The sequence below is a fragment of the Dendrobium catenatum genome, unplaced genomic scaffold, assembly GCF_001605985.2.
Source record: "Dendrobium catenatum unplaced genomic scaffold, ASM160598v2 fragScaff_scaffold_560, whole genome shotgun sequence".
Classification (NCBI taxonomy): Eukaryota; Viridiplantae; Streptophyta; class Magnoliopsida; order Asparagales; family Orchidaceae; genus Dendrobium; species Dendrobium catenatum.
Genome location: NW_021319022.1, coordinates 102,386 through 130,229, shown reverse-complemented (window position 1 = coordinate 130,229; position 27,844 = coordinate 102,386). Strand labels below are relative to the sequence as shown.

General features: G+C 36.4%; 1 protein-coding gene across 1 annotated transcript in view; it reads left to right on the top strand.

Moving 5' to 3' along the window:
• Nucleotides 1–27,844, top strand: part of LOC110113031 (tubulin gamma-2 chain) — a 40,354-nt gene that overhangs the window by 4,967 nt on the left and 7,543 nt on the right. The window contains exons 2-4 of the mRNA XM_020845448.2: nucleotides 8,130–8,330; nucleotides 9,160–9,271; nucleotides 17,759–18,159. Of these exons, the coding sequence (XP_020701107.1) occupies nucleotides 8,130–8,330; nucleotides 9,160–9,271; nucleotides 17,759–18,159 (714 nt within the window). The remainder of the gene's footprint in view (nucleotides 1–8,129; nucleotides 8,331–9,159; nucleotides 9,272–17,758; nucleotides 18,160–27,844) is intronic.

Here is a 27,844-nt window from a genome sequence, read left to right as displayed (position 1 = left end):
TACCTAGTTTTTTTGGCTGAAATTAGTCCTTTGCTTTGGTAGTTATCAAAATCACCACTTCATAGAAATTGGTTTAGATCATGCTATTATTCTTTGGCTTTATGCTTTTCTATACCGTTGTTGTTGTGCCCTGAAATTTGCCTTGTGTAGGTCAATAGTCTGAGGTGCATATAGTAGTTAGATAAGGCTAGTCTCTCATTCAGTTAGTTGAAGTAGAGTTCAGAGATTGCCTCAGAGGAGGCCTCTGGGAAAGCACTAGTGCTCAAGTTAAAAACTCAGAAACTCTAGTATTATTAAAATCTAAATACGCAAGTTCTCTAATAGATTAATGCCATTTGTAGTATGCCAGCATTGCTAATATCTATTGTTAAAATCCAGCCATTCAACGCAGATAAGATCCAACGGCTATAGTTCATAATCCGTGGGACGCATGACTCATGCCTGAATTCTTTCCATGTTCGGGTAGCTGATTTAGGAAGGATTCTATGATAGTTATTATGTAATTATTTGTTTATGTATTAGGATTTATTGTGTAGATTTATAAATAGGGAAGAAATCATGGAATAAAATCAAGACTTTTTCTTTTCAAACATCTGTTTTCAACATGGCATCAGAGTCAACGACCTTAATTGTCGTTGTAAAACGATCGTAGATCATCGGAGGTGGAAAAGAAGAAGAAATCGAAGCATTGCCGAAGAAGCAGAAGCCCTAGCCGATCGTAAATCTTATCAGAGATACACGACCTTCATTGCTGTTGAAGAGCGATCACAGATCGTCGGCCCGTTGTCCAAGAAAGCTTTGAGATTTTTGTAGAATCTCACTCAGAGGAAGAAAAGAAGGAGAAAAATAGACCGCAGCCTTGCTGATGCTACCAGCCAGACGTCGCGGTCGTTCGGGATGAAGTTGCCCGACATAATCGCTAGCGGGACTGATCCCGTCTTGAAGAATCAACCGCAAGAGCCAAGCTCTGCGGACGACCAGGACGAAGCCCTTGCGGACGGAGCTTGCCCTAGACGGACGGAGCTTGCCCTAGACGGACGACAAAGCTTGCGGAAGAAGAGGACGAAGCGAAGCCGCACCGACGAAGCCGCTCAGACGCTCGAAAGAAGAAGTCGTTGGCTGACGCTTGATTCGATTAGAAGCTCCTTATGATTTCCCTGGTTTTCTCGGATCCGCAGAGACGGACGGGCCCCTATCTCGGGTAGTTGGGATGGGCCGACAACAACAATACTTACAAAACTAGAATCAACCTTTATTGTTGATATAATCAGGTTTTATTGCTAGTATAACACCACAATGTCTGAAGAAAACTCATCCCAAAGCTTCAATAAAGAAGACATTGAAAGACTCAGACAACTCCTAGCATCCCTTGAAAAACCACATGCATTTCCCTCTCTTGCACTTTCAGGTAAGTTTCCCATATTCACTGGACTAAGTACCTTTAGAAATCATTCGAAAGGAATATGAATCATTAACTTAGGAACCACAGATCACATGACTAACTCCACTACCCACTTCATCAATTATGATCCTTGCTCAATAGACAAGAAAATCATCATTGTTGATGGTTCTTTTGTTAAAGTAGAAGGTCAAGGAGACATACCCTTATCCCCTTCCCTCACTCTAAAAAATGTGCTCCATGTTCCTCAATTATCCACAAACCTTATGTCCATACAAAAATTTACCAAGGGCCATAATTACAAAGCTCTATTTAACCCTACTTTTGGCTTATTTCAGGACTAGGGATCAGGTAAGACGATTGGACTTGCTAAGGAGAGAGGTGGACTGTACTACCTGGAAGAGCTAAACAAATCTAAAAATAGTAACTCTTTGTTATCCCTCATTGATAAGAAATCTACTATTTGGCTTAATCACTTCAGATTAGGACATCCATCAATAGAAGTCTTGGAACACATTTATCCAAAGCTTTTTCATAAATTAGAAAATGAAAATTTTCATTGTAAAACCTGTGAATTAACCAAACATAAAAGAACCTCTTTGAGTCTTTTCCAAATAAGAATGAGAGATGCAATACTCCTTTCTATCTCATTCATAGTGACATATGATAACTCTAAAAAATCCCTAACATCTCTGAGGCTCGCTGGTTTGTATCTTTCATTGATGATTGTACTCGAGTTTCTTGGATCTATCTCCTCAAAAATAAATCAGACTTTGTTCGTTTTTCACACCATGATCCAGAATCAGTTCGGGGTCAAAATAAAGAGATTTTGTTCAGACAATGCTAAAGACTACTTCAACAAAACCCTACACTTTACTTTCAAAGTGAAGGTATCATCCACGAGTCCTACGTTCACACCCCACAACAAAATGGGGTTGCGAAAAGGAAAAATGGCCACCTCCTAGCCTCCACTCATGTCTCCTACTCCGCCATACTATACCCAAATCCTACCGAGGAGAAGCTATCCTAACTGCCACCTACTTCATAAACTAACTATCGGAAAAAAACTTGGGGATAAAAGCTCCAATGGATATTTTATCCTCCTTTTATCTCGAGTTTCGAACCCATAATAACCTTACACCCAGAATCTTTGGGTGCACTGCCTATGTTCACATCCACATCTAGAGCAGAAGAGAACTAGATCCAAGGGCACTCAAATGTATCTTCATTGGATACTCTGCCACCCAAAAAGGGTACAAACACTATCACCCCTATAAAGAAACTGCTTGTATCCATTGATGTCACTTTTGATGAACAAAACTCCTACTTTACCAAACCTCATCTTTAGGGGGAGACTGAAACAAATGAAGATGCTGATAGTATGCTTGCCCCTCTTAACCTTCCACATCAAACCAATCCTCTTGAAATTCAAAATAGTAAAGTTGAAGACAAAATTATCCCTAGATTTAGGAAGGTATATTCCAGGCGTACAAGTTCTACCTGTGCTCCGAAGCAAATCCAAGAATCTGAACCATCTCCTGAAAGTAAGGTAAACTCTCAACCTCCCTTATACACTATAACCAACTCTATGTCCTTCAATAATTTTTTCTCCCTACACAAAAACTTCCTGGTTACACTAGATGAAATTCATATTCCTAATGATATTTCTGAGGCACTATTTGATGTATTTGGAAAAATGTCATGAAAGATGAAATGTAGGCCCTAGAAAAGAACAAGACATGAGAGATCATCAATCTATAGACAGGAAAAAAACCAGTTGGCTGCAAATAAGTGTTTTCTGTAAAATACAAAGCACACTGGAAAGATACAAAGCAAGAATAGTGGAGAAAGGGTACACTCAGACATATGGCATTGACTACCAGAAAATTTTTGCACCAGTAGCCAAGATGATCATTGTCAGAATTCTACTCTCAATAGCAGCTAAGTACAATTGGCCATCTGGAACAATTGGATGTAAAAAACACATTTCTACATTGGGATCTAGATGAAATATTTATAGAAATACCACTAGGATTTAAGAAAAATTCTGGAGGTAATAAGGTGTGCAACTTTAAAAAAGACCCTATATGGGCTCAAACAATCACCAAGAGCTTGATTTAGAAGATTCTCAAAATTCATGCTCCTTAACGAGTATATACAAATCCAAGGGGATCATACACTATTCTTTAAATATTCAGACTCAGGGGGAGTCACAATATTGTTAGTGTATGTTGATGATATTATTTTGACTGGAAATAATGAAAAAGTGAAAGATAGTTTAAGAAAAAGTCTTACCAAGGAGTTTGACATCAAAGAACTTGGTAGACTAAAATACTTTCCTAGAATCGAAGTAGCTCACTCCAGCAAATGAATTTTCATCTCACAACAAAAGTACATTAAAGATCTTCTGAAAGAAACAAGAAAACTAGCCTGTAAGCCAACACCGACACCAGTAGAACAAAATATCAAATTAGGAGAAGCTAAAGAAGATTCATATGTAGATAAGGAGCCTACCAAAGACTTGTAGGAAAATTGATTTACCTTTCCCACACCAGTCTAGATATAGCATTTGTTGTCAGTATGATCTGTTAGTTTATGCAAAATCCAAAACAGGCCCATATGCAAACAGTTGATAGATTACTGCACTACCTTAATGGTAACCCAGGAAAAGGCATTCTCTTTAGAAGATACCAAGAAATAACCTTAGAGGCATACACTAATGATGATTATGCAGGATCACCAGTAGACAGAAGATCTACTTTTGGGTATTGCACCTTCTTTGGAGGAAACCTAATCACATGGAGAAGCAAGAAGAAGAATGTGGTGGCAAGATTCAGTGCAGAAGCAGAATATAGAGCTATGGCCCTGAGAATATGTGAGGTACTACGGATCAAAATGATTCTAGAAGACTTGAAGATCAAATGGGACAAACCAATTAAACTACATTGTGACAACAAATCATCAATTAACACAGCTTACAATCCAGTTCAATATGACAGGACCAAGCACATAGAAGTTGACAGACATTTTATAAAATAAAAATTAGACAGTGGACTTGTATGTATCAATTATGTACCATCAAAAGATCAACTTGTAGATATCCTTACCAAAGGAGTTGACAACACTGTCTTTCTCAAAATGATAGCCAAGCTGGGATTGACATATCCATACTTCCCATCTTGAGGGGGAGTGTTAAAATCCAGCCATTCAACGTAGATAAGATCCAACGGCTACAGTGCATGATCCGTGGGATGCATGACTCACGCCCGAATTCTTTCCATGTTCGGGTAGCTGATTTAGGAAAGATTCTATGAGAGTTATTTTGTAACTATTTGTTTATGTATTAATATTTCTTATATAGATATATAAATAGGGAAGAAATTATGGAATAAAATCAAGCCCTTTTCTTCTCAAACCTCTGTTTTCAACATCTATATATCTGGGTTTCAACAATCGTAGGTTGGATAATAGACACCGTTGTAAACATTTATTATTGTGTGGAGTTTCATCAATCAAATAAAGCTATTTGTAATGTTAAGCATTCTATATGCATTGTTTATGAGCTCACATCATCTGACAATGCTAACCAGATTTGTTAGTAAGATTGATAAGCATTATGTCTATCACCGTCCAAACCAGGTGTAGAAGTTCTCTTTCTTTTTTAGCAGAACCACATGAAAAACCCATGATTATATAGCCTTTAGTTGCAATAAATCCTTATTATGGATTTCATAAATCCAAATTCCAAACAAAGCAAAGTTTCTTTAACCTTGTAGGTGTTCTGTAGTTTGTTTAGCATCATTTATTCATTTGCTTTAAAGGTTTAAACTTTATTACCTCTGCAGGTTTCCAACATTTACATATTTACACGTTTAGTTAGTGGGTTTAGTGTAAGATGTGATCCACATTCATTTTTCACGTTATTGTGCCTTAGATATTTGATGTTATCATGTTAGGAATCTTAGAGGAACTATTATTGATGTGATACGTTCAAATCCCACGTCAAAGAAGGGGGATCGTAGGATATTAAGGTTTCCGTCGGCGTTGAATACTAATCCCCACTCAAACTCGGGATCCGCCATGCATGCTTGACGTAGGAGGAATAGGGGATTAGTGGAAGAGGTTTCTAATTTGGGATGATGACGTGGCAATATGTTTCATAACTCTAATTTAAATCAAATTGAAATTAAATTCCCTCATGAAGACTTTCCCACATTGGAGTTCCAAATTAGGAAAGAATTTGAAATTTGAAATTTCAAATTTGAAAATTGTGTAGGGAAGGGGTTGGACGGTGAGGCGAAGTTGCCGGCAAGGTGGCCGGCCGGGGTTGTGGTGGCGGTCGGCGGCGGGTTCCCAAGGGGCGGCGGCAAAGGGGTTGAGGGGGGATTTCTTATAGTGGAGGGGAAGAAAATGTAGGAAACTACGAACGCGATGATAGAAGAATTAACCACGAGTCGGGGACTCTTCCAACGACTGGTGGGCCTTGCGATTTGCTCCCCTTGAGCTCTCTCCCTTCTCAAGCTCTCATGCAAGAAGAAGTAGAAACAAACACAAATTTTTCATTCAAATATTCATTAGTCTTTTACATAGCATGAGACCACTATATATAGTTCTTCCAACATAAAGAAATAAAAGTACTTAAATGCCCTTTGGGCTACAATAAGACAATATTCCCCATAGGGGTAAACTGGGAAATGAAAATGCCAACTAAATAAAACATAAGATACATCAAAAGTAAAGACTCTGAATCGTAGCCGTCGATCTGCGCTGTCTCCGGCGATACACATGCTTGAACCTCTGATCGATGTCCACATCACAAACTAGATAGGTTAAATAAAGAAGGGTCCTAGATAAGGGTTTAAATAGAGAAGGGTCCTCGATGAGGGTTTTAAGAAAGTTAAGCTGTAGGTTGTGAGGAAGAACTTTGTATTCTAAAATAGCTTGTATCACAATAGCATGTGCTGAAAAACCCTAATATAAGCCATATACCATATGACTAAGAACAAATGAGGTTCTACATAGCTCAAATTCAATTAGTGCGTTGATTTATTATTTGAACATTTGTAATCCTTTGGCCTAAAGCTGAAATTCATAGGTTTTATATTAGGGGCTTAGATGAGTTGAGTCAAGATCAAGCCACACCCGAGTTGAGCTTACAATTGACTAGTTGATTGGGTTCGAGCTTGTGCTCAATTCTAGGAGTTCAAGTTGGCACAAGAGCAGGCTCGTTTATCATAAAAAAGAGAAGAAGATTCTGATCTAAGCAATTATTGTAGTAAAATAATACAAATACAATTGGATTTAGACAATAAATAATAAGAAATCATTTGAGATAATGAAGAGATATTTAATCTTTATCTATTTTTAATAACTTTATACTTGAACCTTTGAATTCAAATATATTTCAAGTATATTTTATATAAATATTTTTTTAGCAAGTCAATTTGCATGCTGATGAGCTGAGTTGGGGCAAGCTTAGCTTATTATTTCATTCAGCTCGGTTCACGCTCCATTTATGGAGTTGAGTCCCAGCTGGCTCATGACTTCGTTTGACTCGGTTATACCTTTTAACATATAACATATCTTATTTCTTAATGCTTACTCACACTCTGTATAGTTCATAAAATCTCTCTCTCAGAAATTATTGATGATTATTTTACCTAGTCTTTTGGCTGAAATTAGTCCTTGCTTTGGCAGTTATCAAAATCACCACTTCATAGAAATTGGTTTAGATCATGCTATTATTCTTTGGCTTATGGTTTTCTATACCGTTGTTCTTGTTCCCTGAAATTTGCCTTGTGTAGGTCAATAGTCTGAGGTGCATATAGTCGTTAGATAAGGCTAGTCTCTCATTCACTTAGTTGAAGTAGAGTTTAGAGATTGCCTCAGAGGAGGCCTCTGGGAAAGCAGTAGTGCTCAAGTTAAAAACTCAGAAACTCTAGCATCATTAAAATCTAAATACGCAAGTTCTCTAATAGATTAATGCCATTTGTAGTATGTCAGCATTGCTAATATCTGTATATCTGGGTTTCAACAATCGTAGGTTGGATAATAGACATCGTTGTAAACATTTATTATTGGGTGGAGTTGCATCAATCAAATAAACCTATTTGTAATGTAAAGCATTCTATAAGCATTGTTTTTGAGCTCACATCATCTGACAATGCTTACCAGATTTGTAAGTAAGATTGATAAGCATTATGTTTATCACCGTCCAAACCAGGTGTAGAAGTTCTCTTTCTTTTTTAGCAGCCCTGCATGCATTCTGAAGGAACCACATGAAAAACCCAAGATTATGTAACCTTTAGTTGCAATAAATCCTTATTATGGATTTCATAAATCCAAATTCCAAACAAAGCAAACTTTCTTTGACCTTGTAGGTGTTCTGTAGTATGTTTAGCATCATTTATTCATTTGCTTTAAAGGTTTAAACTTTATTACCTCTGCAGGTTTCCAACATTAACATATTTACACGTTTAGTTAGTGGGTTTTGTGTAACTTGTGATCCACATTCATTTTTCACGTTATTGTGCCTTAGATATTTTATGTTATCATGTTAGGAATCTTGGAGGAACTATTATGCTACGCTTCGGCTTCGACTGTCTTTCTCATGAAGTGTTTCCTTGTATCTTGATCCCTTTTGCCAGTTGGTGCTGTTTTTGTTTTCTAAATCTATCGCATTTTCTTTGATCTTCAACTACCTGACTTACTATCTCCGTCTATGCTTCAGGGCGGTGACAGGAAGGATGTTTTCTTTTATCAAGCTGATGATCAGCACTATATCCCAAGAGCTCTTTTAATGGACCTTGAACCAAGAGTTATCAATCAAATACAAAATGGCGAATACAGAAATCTCTACAATCATGAGAACATATTTCTCTCAGATCATGGAGGCGGCGCTGGAAATAATTGGGCTAGTGGCTATCACCAGGTTGGTCAAGACATTATTCAGTTACAGAGAAGTTTATAATTCTTGAGCAAATCGTTAGTATTGATGCTATATCTTTGTATTTCCTGTTTGCTACCCTTCTTCTACTGAGCCGACCTATAGTGAAATTTTTCCGTCCAGATTTTTGCCCCTTTTAATTCATGTAACATTTTACATATTGATATTGTTTCTTACCAATATGGCTGTTGGATAAAAGTAGTTTTTGGTCTGCCCAATTGATAGTGCTGGTGACACAATCATATACATTTCTTTGTCCTCTTTAGTGTAACAAAATTATGATTCAATATGCAATTCTTCATCAAGGTTTTATCTTCTTATTACCCGCTGCCTAAGATTTTTATTAGCCTTGATAATAAAAGACAGCTTTGGGAACATATATTTTTTCCAGCGCTAAAAAGTTTAGCACGTACTTTCATCATTTTTAACTGATAAACCAAACTCTTACATGTGTTACCGGCACTTCAATGTGAATGCATAGAGTGAACATAAAGCATGCAATTGATCATATTGAAAGCGCTGGAAGTTGAATGTGTCCCTGGTGAATTTTCTATGTAAGCATGTTTTCTAGTATTATTGAACTTTGTTTAATCATTTGGAACTTAAATTTAGGTGATAGTAAAAAATGAAAAACAATAGCTACACTTTGTTAAAGGAGGCATCAAGTCTGACATGGAACCATAAGAAATCTTTAATTTATACATATGGTATAAGATATTTGGTATTGTAAAGTAGAATCTCCTTTTAATGGCATGCTTTCACTACAACGTGCTTTCTTCAGTCCAGCTGATTTCTTATTTGCTATTTAAACCAGGGAGAACAAGTGGTAGATGATATCATGGATATGGTTGATAGAGAAGCTGATGGTAGTGACAGTCTTGAGGGTTTCGTTCTTTGTCATTCCATTGCTGGAGGGACGGGATCAGGTTCTCTCTTTTATTTTCCTTTACCATGTTGTTGCCTGTTACTATAAACGTATAAAATTTACCTTATTCTAGAATGTTAAAGAAATAACTAAAATACAAATGCATGCATTTTTAGCTAGTTTCTAATGCTGTTGTTTTATGAATTTACATGCGGTTGATCCTTAAGCAATGAAGACTGATGTTGAGATCATTAACCTTTAGAAGAATGACTAAAAGTTTATCCTTTCCCTGTATTTTGACTTGAAGTACAACCATACAGCCATAGGACTTTATCCCACAGTATTGGTAGTTTTGATTGCTTTGGACTATTGATAAGCTTCAAAATTGTTACTATCATAAAATAATTTCTCAGTAGATCGAGATTTTTTTGGCAAGGATCACGTGGCTCTCTTTATTTCAACTGTACGTAGTTAAAAATAATAAGATAAGATGAGATTGTTAACCCCGCTGGCTGTATTTGATGTTTATCTTGATAATAGCTGCAAAGTTTTGGCGAGGCCTTTTACTTGGCGGCATAGACAGAGGGTTTAATCAAATCATGCGAGAAGCTATTGACTAATAAAGCTGATTTCATGTTTGTAAAACTACCTATATGGAAAGTATGGTGATTTCGTATTTAAATTGATCTTTTCTGTGAAGAAATATGTGTAGGATGCATCGTTGTTTCACAGTTTCTCAATGCTCCAAAGCCAAGTGCAAAATGAGCTCTCAACAGGCATTATTCTTTTCACAATCGTGATGAAATAGCTTTAGGAATTGATGGAAGAGTTACATGGATGATGAAAATGATCATATGGATATGATAGTTACCACCACCACCTCCTCTACCACCGTCATCATCACTGTCTTTTGACTAAAAGTTTATCCTTTCCCTGTATTTTGACTTGAAGTACAACCATACAGCCATAGGACTTTATCCCACAGTATTGGTAGTTTTGATTGCTTGGGACTGTTGATAAGCTTCAAAATTTCTACTATCATAAAAGAATTTCTCAGCAGATAGAGATTTTTTGGCAAGGATCACGTGGCTCTCTTTATTTCAACTGTACACAGTTAAAAAAAAAAAGATAGGATGTGATTGTTAACCCCGGTGGCTGTATTTGATGTGCATCTTGATAATAGCTGCAAAGTTTTGGCGAGGACTTTTACTTGCGGCAAATACTGGAGGGTTTAATCAAATCATGCGAGAAGCGATTGACTAATAAGCTGATTTCATGTTTGTAAAACTACCTATATGGAAAGTATGGTGATTTCGTTTTTAAATTGATCTTTTCTGTGAAGAAACATGTCAATGATGCATCGTTGTTTCACAGTTTCTCAATACTCCAAAGCCGAGTGCAAAATGAGCTCTCAACACACATTATTCTTTTCACAATCGTGAAGAAATAGCTTTATGAATTGATGGCAGAGTTACATGGATGATGAAAATGATCATATGGATATGATAGTTACCACCACCACCTCCTCCACCACCGTCATCATCATTAGTAGTTCTGGAGTTGGCCTTATGAATTCTCATTCTCCATTCATTCCTATTGGGTATTGTTTGTGATGTTAAATCCATTTTGCATAAATTATTTTCACTTCTATTCATTTGACCTTCTACCCCTGTTTTCCTTCGGAGTACTTTCATATTAATTTATTGATAATTGTTCACCCAAATTGGCTTAATAAGAATTTATTCTTGTATATGAGCTGAAGGTGGGATAAATGCGACCTTCTTGTTATTTTTAATGTTGGATGCATGCTCATATATATTCCTTGCATCCCTATGCTGTAATCGTCAAACTTTCCGGGTAGTCTCTCTCTTGCCCATCTCTTTTTGTCCCTGGTCACATTCTTTTGTCATTACGAGAGTTGGACAGAAACAAATTTTTTTGAGTTCGTTATTTTATTCAAAACTTTGTTAAGTTGTAATTTACAGTTGAGCTCTTTGATTTTTCCAAAATAATTTGTATTTCTCGTAATGACAATTAATTATCAATTGGTACTTGTCTTTTAATAAGATAGCACATCTTAGCGGCCATCGGCTCTCGTTGACATTGCATAATTCAAGGGGCTACATAATTGAAAATAATGTATATTATGAGCTACTTGTTTCATGTTGAAGCCTATGTTGACCTTTGTACATGCTTCAAATTCGATTAGAACAAGTGCGATGTGAATGTCAATTGATTGACATAACATCGTATGAAATGAGTTCAAAATGCCTTGATTGAGATCAAAATCACCCAGATGTTGCTCGCTAGCAAAATGGACTCTCGACACGTCTAGAGCATTGAAATCACCAAAGAAAGATCCACACAATCAATTTGATTAAACATAATGAAAACGATGGGATACATATGCAACATCATGCAAAAGTTATACAAACACTGTTTGTTCGCGAAAAGAGCTATGCCAACACACTCAGAATGTCTTATATACTAAATGAAGCACCTCCCATGATCAAGTCCATCAATCATAGTGAAAATGACACGATGTGCGTTACATCACACAAAAGTCACTCAAATATCTCTCATTCACAAAATTGACCGCGCTGACGCATCCAGAACGTTGAAATTATCTTGAAAGGACAACCATATTGCTTAAATTGCCATACAAAGGCGAAATACAAATTTTGTTTATACACGAGGTAGTAGCATGAAATTCTGAGCATTTTGATAATAAAAATATTCGGGAGAGAATCGATCACTCAAATAACTTGTTTCAAAATATTTAAAATTAATAGTTTGTCTTTAATGTGTTAATATTTATTTTATTTCAAAAGAATACTAAATCTTGGTTTTTGCATTGTAGCATTAGTGGGCCGCCTTGTACCATCCATATCTTTTGAATTGATGAAAAAAATATGATGCTTCTTTTTTCCATTATTCTCCCACAAGGCTTAGCAGCCAGTCTCCATTCCTTTTCTCTGTCACATGAATCGTGCTTTTTGTTCCTTCTCAGAACACCTTGGCAAATCTTGAGCTCATCTCCCATGCTCCCATCCTCCTTGCCCTAGGCTGAACCACCAGTCACCATAGCCTTCTCGTTCTTTTCCTTGCTTTCCCGTCTCCTCTCTCCCTTTTCCTAGCTCTCCATGTGTCTGACATTGCACTATCTACAACTAGTCTTAACTAATGTACCACAACTTACCACATCCCTATCCTTCATTTCTCCAAACGAAACCTAGTCGTTTGGCCTCCCTACTCCACTGCACCAGCAACTCCTCCTAGTTGACTTCCTTTGACCACCCTCGATCTCTTCCCCTTTGAACTCTAGTCGCTGACGACCTCAGTGCCACCGTCGACCCTAGTGCTAGACAACCACCTCCAAATTCTCTCCCTCTAGCTTATCTCTCCTTCCTCTCTCTATGCTCTCTTTCTCCCTATTTCGATCTTCTTCAATCCCTCTAACTCCTCTATCTACCGCACCCACTCTATCTATTACCTCACCCTCTCTGTCTCTCTCTAAATAGAGAGAGAAATATTTATTTCTTTCTCTCATTCTCTTTCTCTCTCCTCCCTTTTTCTCTCTCCCTCTTCTCTTTTTTTCCTATATATAATATATTAAAATATAAAAAAAAGAAGAAGTGTTTTTGCTCTTGCGATCTCATCTTCACACTCACTTCATATTCGTTGTCGCTCCTTTGTGTGTAAGGTATAATATGAAAATTTTAAATTAAGTGCTCGTGCACGTTATTCTAATGTGGGGGGAAAATTTGTAAAATAAGTGCACTTGCATTTGCATTTTTTCTCATGTAGGTGAAGAAGGCCTATGTGCGCTTTTTAAAACATGATGGGATAAAAGATCCCTTGATCATGGTGTCACACAACATCGATCATGCACGATTTTTTATGTGCGGTGGAAAGGCCTGACACCTTTGAACGCACATCCGAAGTTGGGGGGTGGGTGGGATTGACGTCGAAAGACTTTTGAAATTTAGATTGAATGAACTTATATGGAATAGAAATTAAATTTCCTTTACTTGAATAAGATATAACCGAATAAAAAAACAAAATTACAAAACAAGAAATGAGCATTGGGTTGATAATGAACTTACAGAGACTGTAATTAACTCAATAGCCCGCCAATAGGCTCGAACATATTTCTTCTTTGCCTCTAGAATTCTCTTGAATAAATGAACTCTCAAATTTGTATTTGAGTACAAAAATTGTGTAGGCATCACTTCCAATACGAGGGTGGATGATTTCCCGTGGACCCATTGTGCAAAATTCACAACACACATGAATGAAAATTTCATATCTTAATGTATTCAAAATATTCCTTTTTGCCTTGTGCACCATGTATATGTAATATAATATATAATATATATATATATAATTATATATAATAATATATAATATATAATATATTATATATATATATATATATATATTGCAAGCATTTCAATGATAAATGCTTGCTTAAATAAAAAAAATGAATATTTTTAAATCTTATGCAAATTGAAATGTAACAATCAAATTTAAATGCAACATCTCAAGAAGCGTGTCACACCACTTGCTCAAGAAGCGTGCAATCACCTCAAAAAATATGTCGTTGTCTCGAGAACCATGTTGTTGCTTAGAGAAGAATTCAGCTTGCCTCGAGAAGTATGTCATTCTTATGAGAAATGCACGACCTTCTTGAGAAGCATACAATTACTTTGAGAATTGTACGTCGTTCTAAAAACACACAAATACATTATGTAAAAATATTGGAAAGCATGCGCCTATACTATGCAATTGCATTTAAATCATACAAGTACATTTAAAAGTGTGTGAATATTTTGTGAAAATACATAAAAAAACGTGCAAGTATATCACATAGGCACATCGAAAATTCTATAAATACATTGAACAATATGTGAATGCATAAAAAAAAAACATGCAACTGCATAATGTAGATGTGCCATGCAATTATATGAAAAGCTTATAATTGAAAAGCTTATAAATATGCCATGCAATTATATAAAAAATTGTGCACCTACATCATGTAGGTGCACCAAAAAGTGCGCAATTATATTGAAAAATGCGTGCAAGTTTATTATACAAATGCATTAAAAAACATGCATGTTATCCAAACGATATGTTGAATTGCCAAGATAAATCACCTGTGGTTTAATCAAATACATCAAACTCTTTAATTTGAGGTTCAAAAATATTGCTAGAGATGAAATAAATAATGAATTCAAATTGTATTCATCTTATAAATATAAATGCTATATAGTGCTCCATAAAGTCTATTTTCGCAATTGAAAATATGTTTATGAAATCTGCAAAAAATATTTTATTTTAAGTTTGTATTAGACCTTCATTGTCTTTTATGAACAAAATACAAACTCTTAAGTTCATTGCTCATATAGTAGTTTGCAAAATTAATGCAAAGTTCCAATCCTTGGTTAGCAAGTAGACAAAGTTAACAATGTTCAAATAACAAAAATAAAATCATTCAAATACCCTGATGATTGTCACAATAAAAGCAAATATCAACCATAGGCAGTGGCGGAGCCAGAAAATGTAGGTAGGGGGGCCTAAATTTTTTTCTTTTAAATTTTTCCTCAATTTTTTTAATCTGACTTGGAACTGGCATGGATAGTTTTAATTTTTTTTTTCAAAGTATTATTTAAGAAGATAGATTATTAAATATTAAATAATAAACAACTTACGGTACGTCTACTATTAATATTATGAAAGAATTAAATGATTATTTTATTATCAACATTATATAAAATATATTTTTTAATATAAGCAAGTAACTTATCATTCAATCAATGCTCTTCAATTATATTTCGCAGCTGATTTTTTATCTACCGGTCATGAGATTATATTTGTTGTATTAAAAGCATATATCATCTGTGTGGCATTCGTTGTCTCTTCTGCTTCTAAGGTCATTTATGAGGCTCATTACTCGGAGCAATTATTACGTCAGGTCACCTAACACGTTCAGAGACCAATAATCACGCGCCACGTCACCTGAAACTCGGTATTGAGCACTCGGTATTACTCGGTATACGTCTGGATTTTCAGTTTTTTGTCCGGACGTAATAACTTCTCCATTATTACTCGCTTCCATCATAAAATGATCAGATTGAAGTTTGTAGAAACCCGCACTTTGAAATAAAAACAAAAGAAACAAAGGAAGAAAGGCGTTTGTGTCTGCTATGTAATGGAAGAAGCTGTAGTGTGAGAGAGTTTTTTTATTGTAAGAGTATATTATTCACATGCATCAAGCTATATAATATATAATGTTTGAAATCTGCATAGTTTTATCCTTCTTTTTGTATGTGCAGTCAATAGTTGATATGAGAGAAGGATTTTTAGCTTTGATCCCATCATTTGCTTCTTTACAGCAGAATATCCTTTTTCTATCAATTTTTTTTTAGGGGGGCACGTGCCCCCCCTTGCCCCCCCCTCCCTCCGCCAATGACCATAGGCGACTATATCTTTTAAAATGCCTCCTAAATTTTAAATTTAACCATTTGGGGCTTAAACTTTGATGAAATATAAAAAATCTAATATTTGTCAATTTACAAATATTTAAAGTTAAACACCTAAAACATAAAAGAAAATGCATCCATCATCTGCTACCATTTGTCGAGGATGACAAATTCAATTAACATCCTCATAAAGAGCCAATATCTTGTGGAATGCATCGTTACGATTTATTCTCAAATGATCTCTCGTCAGTAAGGACGTAACACGTGTTCTTTGACTGGTGGTTTTGATGCTAAATAGTATAACAAGTAAACAGTTATTATAGATGTCCTTTGATCGGTTGTTTTTTCCATAAAATGACATTATTAAATTACGGTCATGGCGAGAGCCCCCAAGTTTTCCAATATCTTAAAAAAATCTTGAGTAATGAATCATATGGTGCACTTGATATGGTGCAATGTTCTCTGATAGCTAAGTTTGATTTAAGATTATGTCCTTCGATAAACATCCATCCTAAGTCTATAAGGTCCATTAGATAAAGCAACGCATGCCTGTCGGTAAGGATCCTTTGTTAAGATTGGGATGATTACATCCTTTAACTAAGTAGACCAGAGTCTATAACGACCTGATATAATGAAACTATGAAACCTTGATAGGGTTCGTTATTATTTCTCTCACTATCTACTTTAAATTGAAGGTGATAATTTTCTTAATCTGAAATCAAATTGCTATACGCCAAGAATTTAGCTTCTATTGACTAGCCTTAATTAAAATTTTTCTCTATTAATCATAAGGACTTTGCCCATGGGAAAGTTGGAACTGGATCATAAAATTCTCGGCAAATGAGTGTGAAATTGCTGGGCAGTATTTTATCTGCAATCAAATATGCCTTCTAATAAAACACTTAAGCTCTCTCAAGAGAGGTGGGATGCGAATTTTTGAGCTAACATTCCTCAATGATCTCTCATTAAAAGGTCATTGCTTCATACACCATATCTGCTTTGGTTGTCCTGATAGTTATATCGAAGAGTATACATTAGACCTCTTCTAATGAGGAAGATTTAATTTTTCTATAAAAATATCATGATATGTTCTATTAGAATATGAGAACCTAAGAAAGATATGCCAGGTTCCTGAAAGGTTGACAAAAAAAAGTCGTGCTGTTACTAATATAGTTTTGAGTGTTAAGTGTTGCGAGCAATGATTATGATGCTAGAAGTGAGTGTTACAAAAACTATATCTCATGCATGGAATGTGAATTTCATCAAGAAGTATTTTTTACTATATAATAAGTTTTAGACTTGCAGAAAATTATTGAACTCCCTTTAATGCTTCTTTCAAAATGGTCCCACCATCGCCTTTCTACGTCAAAATGGGACCTCAATCACCCTTGCTATAGCAACGCCCGGAAGTGTTAGAAGAGAGTTGGACATGCATTGATCTAGCTTTGGTAAGTTCCAAGGTAGGTGGAGGAGAAAATAAAGGATGGGATGGGATGAGGAGGCTAGGATGGTTTAGAAGAAAAGGTAAAAAAAAAGAATGATTTGGTGATCTTGATAGTATTTCAGAATAGAAAGATGACATTGAAAGAAGGGAGAACAAAGTTTAGTGTTTTGTTTTCCCATTTATCAATTGAGGGACCATACGTGTGATGATAGAATGCACTTAAAAATTGAAGCAAATTAAAGATAGCTTGTTGTGTGAACGAACCAAATCTTATTATTCATGCTTGTTTAACAAGTGAATTCCGCTAGCCAGATTTAGCTTGGTCTTTGAGCTTAATAGATTGACCATATGAGTCGTTAAATGAGTTGAATTAGAAAATAAATTTAGTTGATTTGTGCATGTAAAATGACGGGTTGGATATACACCAATAATCAGATGAACTAAATTAATTTCAAAAAATTTTGAAGTAATGGGTGGACCATTTATGTTATGATGTATCCTGCTGTTACAAATTCTATGTTATGATGTATCCTGCTGTTACAATTCTCGTGGAATATTTCACGTTCATTCTCTTGTATACAACCTTGTCATCCATTGCTTACTTGAGGACAGGAACGTACAGGAATGGGTTCATATCTGTTGGAGACTTTGAATGATAGATACAGCAAGAAACTTGTTCAGACTTACAGTGTATTTCCCAACCAAATGGAGACTAGTGATGTAGTCGTGCAGCCATACAATTCACTTCTGACGCTAAAGCGGCTGACACTGAATGCTGATTGTGTTGTTGTTCTTGACAATACTGCGTTGAATAGGATTGCTGTGGAGCGTCTTCATCTAGCGAATCCAACTTTTAAAGAAACAAATTCATTGGTTTCTACGGTTATGTCTGCTAGTACAACTACATTGCGTTATCCGGGATATATGAATAATGATTTGGTGGGCCTTCTTGCATCTTTGATTCCTACTCCAAGATGTCATTTTCTCATGACAGGCTACACGCCACTAACTGTTGAACGCCAGGTTAGAAATTATCTATATGCATCTCTTGCTCCTGACAAGTAGTGTCGGTTGAAGTTAGTATTGTTGTTGCACTAATTAGTTTGAGCTCGTCATATTAATATCAGAAGGAAGGTTTTAATTTTTTTTTTTTAACGTTACGCTATATCATATTTCGAGGAGGAAAGGTCAACAGTATATGGCATTTGCCATGCTTATTACTCAAAAGAATGATGAAGTTTTTTAGAGCAGCTATGGCGTCAATTTCTGATTATCCACTCCATGAATTTTTTTTTTCTTTGGAAAGGAAGTTGGGATTAGTAGAATAAATATTGAATATAGATATATAATTTCATTGGCTATGATAAATGTAAATTATCAGCTCAACTTATTTTTTGGAAGGTGAGTTGATGTTTAGGTGTGATAGATTTAAATATTGTAGATCTATTACACAATAGAATTTGGATTTAGATAAGAGCAAAATTTTAGAAACAACTTGTTGATTAGTAGGATTTTGAGAAAATGATCAAAATTGTCCCTTGACTCTTTATGGAAAACTAAAATAATCTCCAACAATATTAAATAATCATTTTGATTCCTCAACTCCTTAAAGAGGAACAAAAATAATCCCAGCATGAGAATATTTTAATTCCTTTTTAAAGACTTGAGGGACCAAAATAATCATAATATAGTTGATGATCATTTTGATCCTCGATAAAGAGTCAATGAATCATTTTGATCATTTTCTTGTAGAATTATATAAATCTTGATTTTAGTTATCTGGTTGGTCAAGTTTTATTGATTAAAGATGCTTTAATTCTTAAAGTTGGCCAAGCAAAGTAAAATTTGTCTTATAATATAAGGGTTTTTAAAGCCCGATTTTTGGCATTGTTTATCATATTCTGGTTGAATTCAGGGAGCCAAGAAATATAAGAATAGATTTACGGATTTGGAAAATCCCATCAAAGGCTAAATTTGTGGGAAATAGAAAGAGAGTGATAGGAGAGATAAGAGATTTCTTTATAAAAAAAGCTAATTATATGATAAGTATCTTAGAAATTTATCCTCATTGCCACCATATCATCATCATTGGATTTAATCCAGCTGTTGGGTCTACTATATCATTTGTTTATGTTGAAAAATGCATGAAGTGTTAAACCTATTCTACACATATCATTTTGCACAAATTTCATCTAGGTTATCATATATTTACTTTTCTTTTTTCAATCCTTCAAACTTATGTTAATATATGCTAAACATGTTTAAACCACCCAAATATATTTCCTATTATTTTATCTATAATATATGGTATTTTCATCCTTTTAATACAATCCTTTCTCAATCTTATCCTTCTTACTTTTGCCACAATTATCTTAACATTCTAGTTTTTGTCATATTCTGTCACGACCCGGCCCGGTAAGCTCGCATAGGCGAGGCGGGAACAGAGGTTGGACAGGATGAAATAAGTCTTCATAGCACAACATCAAAAGATCTTACATAAACCAAACATCTTCAATTATATAATGAAAGAGCCACTAAAGTAAATCAAAGTAAAACTTTCATTTTTCATTCATCTTTCAAAAGAAACATGTACATAGAGATTTCTTCCAAAAGAAGGGATCCAAACAAATCTAACTCTCTCAAAAATTTTACATACATCCATCCATAATCAAAATAACAAAACTCAAAAGAACCTGCGCCCGTAGTCCCCCTACGACGGTAAGTGCGTGGTGGTTGGTCTGCCATTATCTAATCGCAGGATCTCCTGAAAATTTCCCACAACATGGGTGAGTCATAACTCAATAGGCAAATGCTTTTTCAATTAAATTTAGAGAAAACAGGGCGAGGGAAATAACATGTATGTCAATACTTTGTGTAGGAACATTAAACAAATCATAAAAATTAAGTAACATGTCTCTAGGTCGATCATTAAGCTTTTTTCTTCAGTTATGCTTGCAACCAATCACTTTACACAATACATGAATTGTTTTCATAAATCATAAGATGTTTTATATGCATATAATGTAATATATATCTTATAATCACCCGTCTCGAAAGTATCTTTTGTACTGATCAGATACATTTTGTTTGACCAAACCCTTTACCATTTGGTTCAAAAGAACCCCTTTACCCTTTAGCTCAAAAGAGCCCCTTTACCAAAGATACCTCCGCATCAACATGCATATACATTCATTCTTTAATTATTTATAAAAAGATCCTTATTCATGCATATGATCAATTGCCTCCTAATGTGCTACATGATTTCATGATAGCATGAGGAAAGAAATGAGCTAAGCACATTCTTTATTCATCACTTTAGAAAGAAACAAGTGCATTATATACCATCACATAAGAGATGTACTTGCAATGTAAGATAACACATGAGTAAGGATTTATGTATGATATTAAGTATAAGCTCAATTGTCTCTAAACCATTTCCAAATGAGTTCATATAATTAGACAACCATAGAAACATGTGAATGACATTTAGGGCATAATAAGATATAAAAGCAGTACGATTGGAAGAATGCTAAAAAATTTCACAACAGTATAAAACATGCTATGGTGGAAAGAATTGAAATTTTCTTCTAAATTTAAAAATGCCACATTTACCTACCTCAATACAATGTGCTCCGCCAATTATCCTTACGAACTCTTCCTTTCCACGCGTTCAATACCTAAATGAAACACATGTATCAAGTAAAAATTACTAATCCCACATAAATTCTCTAAACTCTTATGCTATGGTAATAAAGGATCCCTCCCTAATTCATGTTCATGCTTCCCATCTAAATCCCTTAAATCCTATTTTATTTTTTTATAGAAGAGTCACACTCCTAAATTTCTATTTAAGCACACACCATTCCCTACACTCAATTAGCATTTTAAAATAAATTTTATTTTCGAAATTTTTAAATACCAAAAATAGGAAAATTGGTTTTTGATGTAAGAGTCCTAAATTTGCTTCTAAAAGTTTTCCCGAACCTAATGGAAACCTTCAAGCTCAAAAAAATTCTATGCTTAGGGAAAAAGCCTAATTTCCAAACCAAAAATTTCTTCACAAAAATGCATTATTTCTATTATGGGACTCCTAATGTCATTTAAAAACTATCCTACAAAACCAATTTGAAAGAAAAGAAAATTTGAGGAAACCCTATTTTTTTTGAAATCCACATTTTTAGGGAAAACATTTCATTCTTAGGTTTAAAAACATCCCTTAACTCTTCCCTCAACTTATCTCAAAGGAAAATTTAGTTTTCTCAAAAGTCAAAACCCTAATTTCCTCCCCTTAATGAAAACTCAAGGAAAAAGAAAGGAAATACTTGCAAACCACTTACCTTAACATTCTCTTAGATTTCTCCTTCAATCCTCAAAATCGCCAACGGAAACCACCTCCAAAAGCTTCGGTTCCGCCTCCTACCCGACGCCCCCCTTTCTCTCGCTCGGTTCGGTCGCAAGACGGAATAGGGGACCGAAATATTTCGGTCCCCTATTTAGAGTGGGAGCCTCATTCCATTTGCCTAAAGTCCAAACTACCATCACTTAAACCATTTGTGTTTTAACACTCCTTAAGGGCATTATAGGCTTTTTCGAACTTACGCGAATTTTAATTCTTAAATTATGTGAAATTACATATGGGTTCTATATATCGTTTCGCTCAGAATTTTGCGCTCTATTTTATAAAATTATTTGTGTCGAATTCCGACGACTTTGAAAAATTTACTTAAAACTCGTTGCGACGCATCGAAAAGCGTGCAAGGTCTAAAACGGCATTTCTGCAGGTTTTACATATTCAACTTAGCATCAATCATTTTTTATTGCCCAACACTTGGATCCGTGTAATATAACTAATTTAATTGTGATTTTATAAAGTTCACCTTTAAATCTTTATGATATTATCTTGTTGAATAAATGAATACATTTTAATCACCTTAACTATGGATAATAAATGTAAGATAATTAAATCCATCACGTCACTTTATCTTATAGTAACACTGATTGAGTATTATTAAATTATTAGACCCTCCAAATTGTATATGGAAAAAATGTTAAAAATAGTTCTCTAAACTATTTTGAGAGAGGGAGAGGGGCGGGGAGGGGATGATGAAGGGGCATTTTAGTCTCAGACTATCAAATGTGCTCAATTTAGTTTTTAAACTTCTCAATTCTAATAAATAAAAGTTCATTGACTATTCAAATTTGATAAAAAATAATTCAATAGAGTGACTATTTTAGATCATATTTGAGGCAAGAATAGGGGTCAGTTTGACATTTTTTTCTCACTTGTATATATTTTATCTACTAAGCATTTTTTTTCAATATTTTAATCCACTTTTTTGGGTATATGTTGATTCTATATCATTTGAGAAAATCATACATTAGGGCATCTCACTATGAATACCCTTTGTAAACAATTAATAATCTTAAAATGTCCTATTTAATTACCAATGATAATTATGCAATTTTGTTAATTACTTTTTAAATTTAGTGACTCAATAACTATATATATATAATGTAATGAAGATTTATTCACAATTTGTTAGGACACTTCTCATTGAATCGGCCCAGTAGGCTCAACGGGGGCCAGTTCATGTGTACAAGAGGTGGATAAATCATGTCCGCCCTCTATGATTGCCACCCAAATCTAGTGGACCCCACTAGGAAAACCATTATGGAAGGAAAGGAGGGTGGCTAGGGTTGGAGGGAAATTTTGAATTAGGGGTTTGAATTAATATATTAAATAGGAAAAGATGTTTAGGGTTAGAGTTAGACATGATTATTGTGGCTGAATTGGTGTCTTAAGTTCTAGGAGTCTTGGACCTTAGCTTCGTCTAGGGATTAGGAGAGAACGATCATCCTCTCTCCTCTCGAATTAATGATTAATTGTATCTTGCTGTTTTTTCTTCCATTAATTTGATTTCCTACAGTTTTTCTTTGATTTTCCATCAATTTTGTAAAGTTATCTCTCTGTGTTGTCAACATTGTTAGGGTTTACTTGAGATCTTCAAGTATTTCCTAACAAATTTGTATTAGAGCAGATTTTGCGACCGTTTGTGGGCTGTTTCTTGGAGAATTCAATGGCTAATTTTTGCCGAAGTAAGGGATCTTTGCTGTTTTTTGGGTCAAATATCCATATTTTTTTTAACTTACTAAAATATGAGTATTGATGGCGTCCAAGAAGGTAGATGTGTTGGAGGAACTCCTTGAAGGGGAGATGAGTCAAATGAAAGTAATAGTGGAAGATAGAATTTCATCCGTGGAAGTTAAAGTTTCCGATCTTCATGAGATGGTGAAGAAGATATTGGAAAATCAACTTCAAACGGGGACATCAGAGACAAAAGGACCGGTGGGGAGAACGACGAATCTTGAATTGCATAGGAGGGACAATGATGTGAAAATCATTGAGGAGAAAGGTGGAAAGTATGGGGAGCGACCTGGTTATGGGGGCATGAACCAAGGGGAGAAGGGGGTTATGGTAAGAAAATTGTTGATTTTGAATAAAAGATGGGAGGAAGCGAAGAGGGGTTTGGGTACGAGCATGGAAGGGAAGATCGGGGAGACTCAAAGGTGAGGAAGCTAAAGATGCCCATTTTTGAAGGGGAGGACGCACACGGGCGGATATAAAAGGTGGAGAGGTATTTCACCGTCAATGTGCTGACGGAGGAGGAAAACTTTATGGCAGCAGGTTTATGTTTGGAGGGGAAGTCATTGTCTTGGTATCAGTGGAGGGATCAGAGGAGACCCATACGGAGTTGGAAGGAATTCAAGGAATGCTGGTTAGAGTGTTTTTGAACTGGCAGGGAAGGGTACTTCTATGAGCAGTTTTTTGCACTAGTACAGGACGAATCAGTGGCAGACTACCTCGAGAGATTTGAGCACTTGGCTAGTCGAGTGGAGTGACTATTGGAGACTGCTTTGGAGGGTAACTTCACGAAGGGACTTAAATCCGAGATCCGAGCTGTAGTGAGGGTCATTAGGCCTCATGAGTTGGGAGAGGCAATGGAGCTGGCACTGTTGGTGGAAGATCAGATGTATTAAGAGAGGGGAGCCACGGGCAACAATTTAGGTCATGGTTTAAAATTGCGCAATATGAGGCTCGCCTTCGCGCAATTCCAGTAAAAAATGTCTCGATGCTTACGCCTCGAGTTTTTTTTTTATGAGGCTTGCGCCTCAACTTGGTTGAGGCCTGCCTCGCCTCACTGGCATGAGGCTTATGCCTCATGCTATATATATTAAAACTTACATAAATCTTGAAGTAAATGCCTGACATTGGACTCTATAGGAGAGGAAGAAGGGGAGAGAGCAGTTCACCATAATGATGATTCAAATGAAGAACCCCTAAGTGATGACAGTGTTGATGACTTATGAGTTCTTATGTGATATGTCATTGCTATTTATTTTTGGAAATTGGAATTATATGTTAATGAAAAGAATAATGGGATTTGGGAAAGATAGAATTTTGAGTTGAACTATATTTCATGTTGTCTTATTATTGGGATATTTTGATTTCACTTCATCCTACAGTTTTTCTTTGATTTTCCATCAATTTTGTGAAGTTCTCTCTCTGTTTTGTCAACATTGTTATGGTTTACTTGAGAACTTCAAGTATTTCCTAACAAATTTGTATTAGAGCAGATTTTGGGACCGTTTGTGGGCTGTTTCTTGGAGAATTCAGTGGCTAATTTTTGACGAAGGGATCTTTGTTGTTTTTTGGGTTAAATATCCATATTTTTTTAACCTACTAAAATCCGAGTATTGATGGTGGCCAAGAAGGTAGATGTGTTGGAGGAACGCCTTGAAGGGGAGATGAGTCAAATGAAAGTAACAGTGGAAGATAGAATATCATCCATGGAAGTCAAAGTTTCCGATCTTCATGAGACGGTGAAGAAGATATTGGAAAATCAACTTCAAACGGCGACATCGGAGACAAAAGGACCGGTGGGGAGAACGACAAATCTTGAATTGCATAGGAGGGACAATGATGTGAAAATCATGGAGGAGAAAGGTGGAAAGTATGGGGAGCGATGTAGTTATGGGGGCATGAACCAAGGGGTGCTGTTTTGGAGAGAAAAGAAGGGGGTTATGGTAGGAAGAGTCCTGATTTTGAATAAAAGATGGGATGAAGCGAAGAGGGGTTTGGGTACGAGTGTGGAAGGGAAGATCGGGAGACTTGGGGAGAGCCAAGCACTTGGGAAAGGGGAAATTATGGAGGAATACGGGAAAACGAGGGGAGATTTGAAGTTGAGGAAGCTAAAGATGTCTATTTTATAGGGGAGGACGCACACGAGTGGATCTACAAGGTGGAGAGGTATTTCGCCGTCAATGTTCTGACGGAGGAGGAAAAGTTTATGGCAGCAGGTTTATGTTTGGAGGGGAAGTCATTGTCTTGGTACCAGTGGAGGGATCAGAGGAGACCCATACGGAATTGGAAGGAATTCAAGGAATGCTTGTTAGAGTGTTTTTGAACCGGTAGGGAAGGGTACTTCTATGAGTAATTCTTTGCAGTAGTACTGGACGAATCAGTGGCAGACTACCGCGAGAGATTTGAGCACTTGGCTAGTCGAGTGGAGCGACTATCGGAGACTGCTTTGGAGGGTAACTTCATGAAGGGACTTAAATCCGAGATCCGAGCTGTAGTGAGGGTCATTAAGCCTCATGACTTGGGAGAGGCAATAGAGCTGGCATTGTTGGTAGAAGATCAGATGTACTAAGAGAGGGGAGCCACGAGTAGCAGTTTAGGTGGATCCTACAAGATGTCTATCACTCTTCTAGCACTCAAGGGTCCTGTAGCAGGCAGTCTTCTTGAGGCTCCATGGGAGAAGCCAGTAGTAGGAGGAAGTGGGGGAAACTTTAAAAGACTTACGGAGAGAGAGATGTATGAGAAGAGGGCGAAGGGACTATGTTTCAGGTGTGATGAGAAGTATACTCCAAGGCATAGGTGTAGGGACCAAACTCTTTAGGTTCTCATCGTTTGTTATGATGAGGAAGTTGAGGAGGGAGGTGAGAGTGAGGTAAAGTGGGAGATGGAGAACAAGCTGCATCTAGACATGGCGGAGGTCTCCCTGATCTCAGTGGTAGGATTCATTCTGAATCATACCATGAAAGTGAAGGGGGAAATAGCAGATAAGGAGGTGATGGTATTGATTGTTGGTGGGGCTACCTACAATTTCATCTCCACCAAGGTTTTAAATCAATTGGGGGTGAAATTGGTGGATACAGAACATTATGGAGTAATGATAGGAACATAAAAGGTAGAGATGGGCAGGGGATTTATAGAGGAATGGTGTTGACTATACAGGGGGTTCAGGTGAGGGAAAATTTTCTCTTATTGGAATTTGGGAGCACTGATGTCATCTTGGGGATGAAGTGACTGCAGACCTTGGGAGACACCAAGGTCAATTGGGGGGCATTGACGATGGAGCTGGTGGTGAAGGGGAGAAGAGTAGTGATAAGGGGAGATACAGGGCTCTCCAAATTCATGGTTTCACTTAAAACCATAGTGAAGAGCATATAGGAGGTGGGGGAAGGTTATCTTGTAGAACTGTACAGGGTGGACGGGATTAGACTGGAGGAGGGATGGGAGGTTCCTCTTTCAGTACAACTATTTATTTAACAATTCAGTGAGGTTTTTCAGCCACCTCAGGGATTGCCACCACCAAGGGAAAAGGAGCATGCTATCACTTTGAAGGAAGGTGTGTCACCATCAGCATCAGGCCCTACCATTATCCTCAATTTCAGAAGGATGAGATTGAGAAGTTAACTAAAGAGATTCTGGAAGCAAGGATTATTAGGCCCAATATTAGCCCTTTTTCTACCCTAGTGTTACTGGTTATAAAGAAAGATGGGAGTTGGAGGTTTTATGTAGACTACAGTGTAGTGAATAAGGAAACTGTGCCAGAGAAGTTTTTCATTCCAATGATAGATGAGCTATTGGATGAGTTAAGTGGGGCAGTTATCTTCACTAAGATAGATATGAAGTCAGGATATCGTCAGATCAGAATGAAAAGGGAGGATGTGTCAAAGACTACTTTCAGAACTCATGAATGGCATTATGAGTTTCTAATAATTTTAGCCTCACTAATGCCCTAGCCACTTTCCAGTCCCTAATAAATAAAGTCTTCAGACCTTATATTAGGCGATTTGTGTTGTTCTTTAACGATATCTTGGTTTACAACAGATTAGAGGAGGATCACTGGGAGTACTTGAGGAGGGTGTTAGAAGTGTTACAGGAGCACCAACTAAGGGCCAACTTGAAGAAGTTTTGTTCTGTAGAGGTCAGTGTGGAGTACTTGGGGCATATCGTGTCTAAGGATGGGGTGGCGGCTGATGAGGCGCAGATTGAAGCTATATTAAGATGGCCAGTGCCTAAGAATCTTAGGGAGTTGAGGGGATTCCTAAGACTAATATGATATTATAGGAGGTTTGTGAAGGGGTACGACACCATCGCATGACCACTGACAGAGTAGTTGAAGAAGGATGGTTTTTTATTAGGGGAGGAGGTCACAATAGCTTTTGAGAGCTTGAAGAAGGTGTCATGACTACTATACCGGTCTTGGCCCTACCAGACTTTACTCAGGTCTTCATAGTAGAGACAGATGCTCAAAGTATGAGTTGGGAGTAGTACTCATTCAGAACTGTCAACCCATTGCTTATTTTAGCCATGTATTGATAGCCAGGGCCAGGCTGAAATCAGTCTATGAGAGGGAAC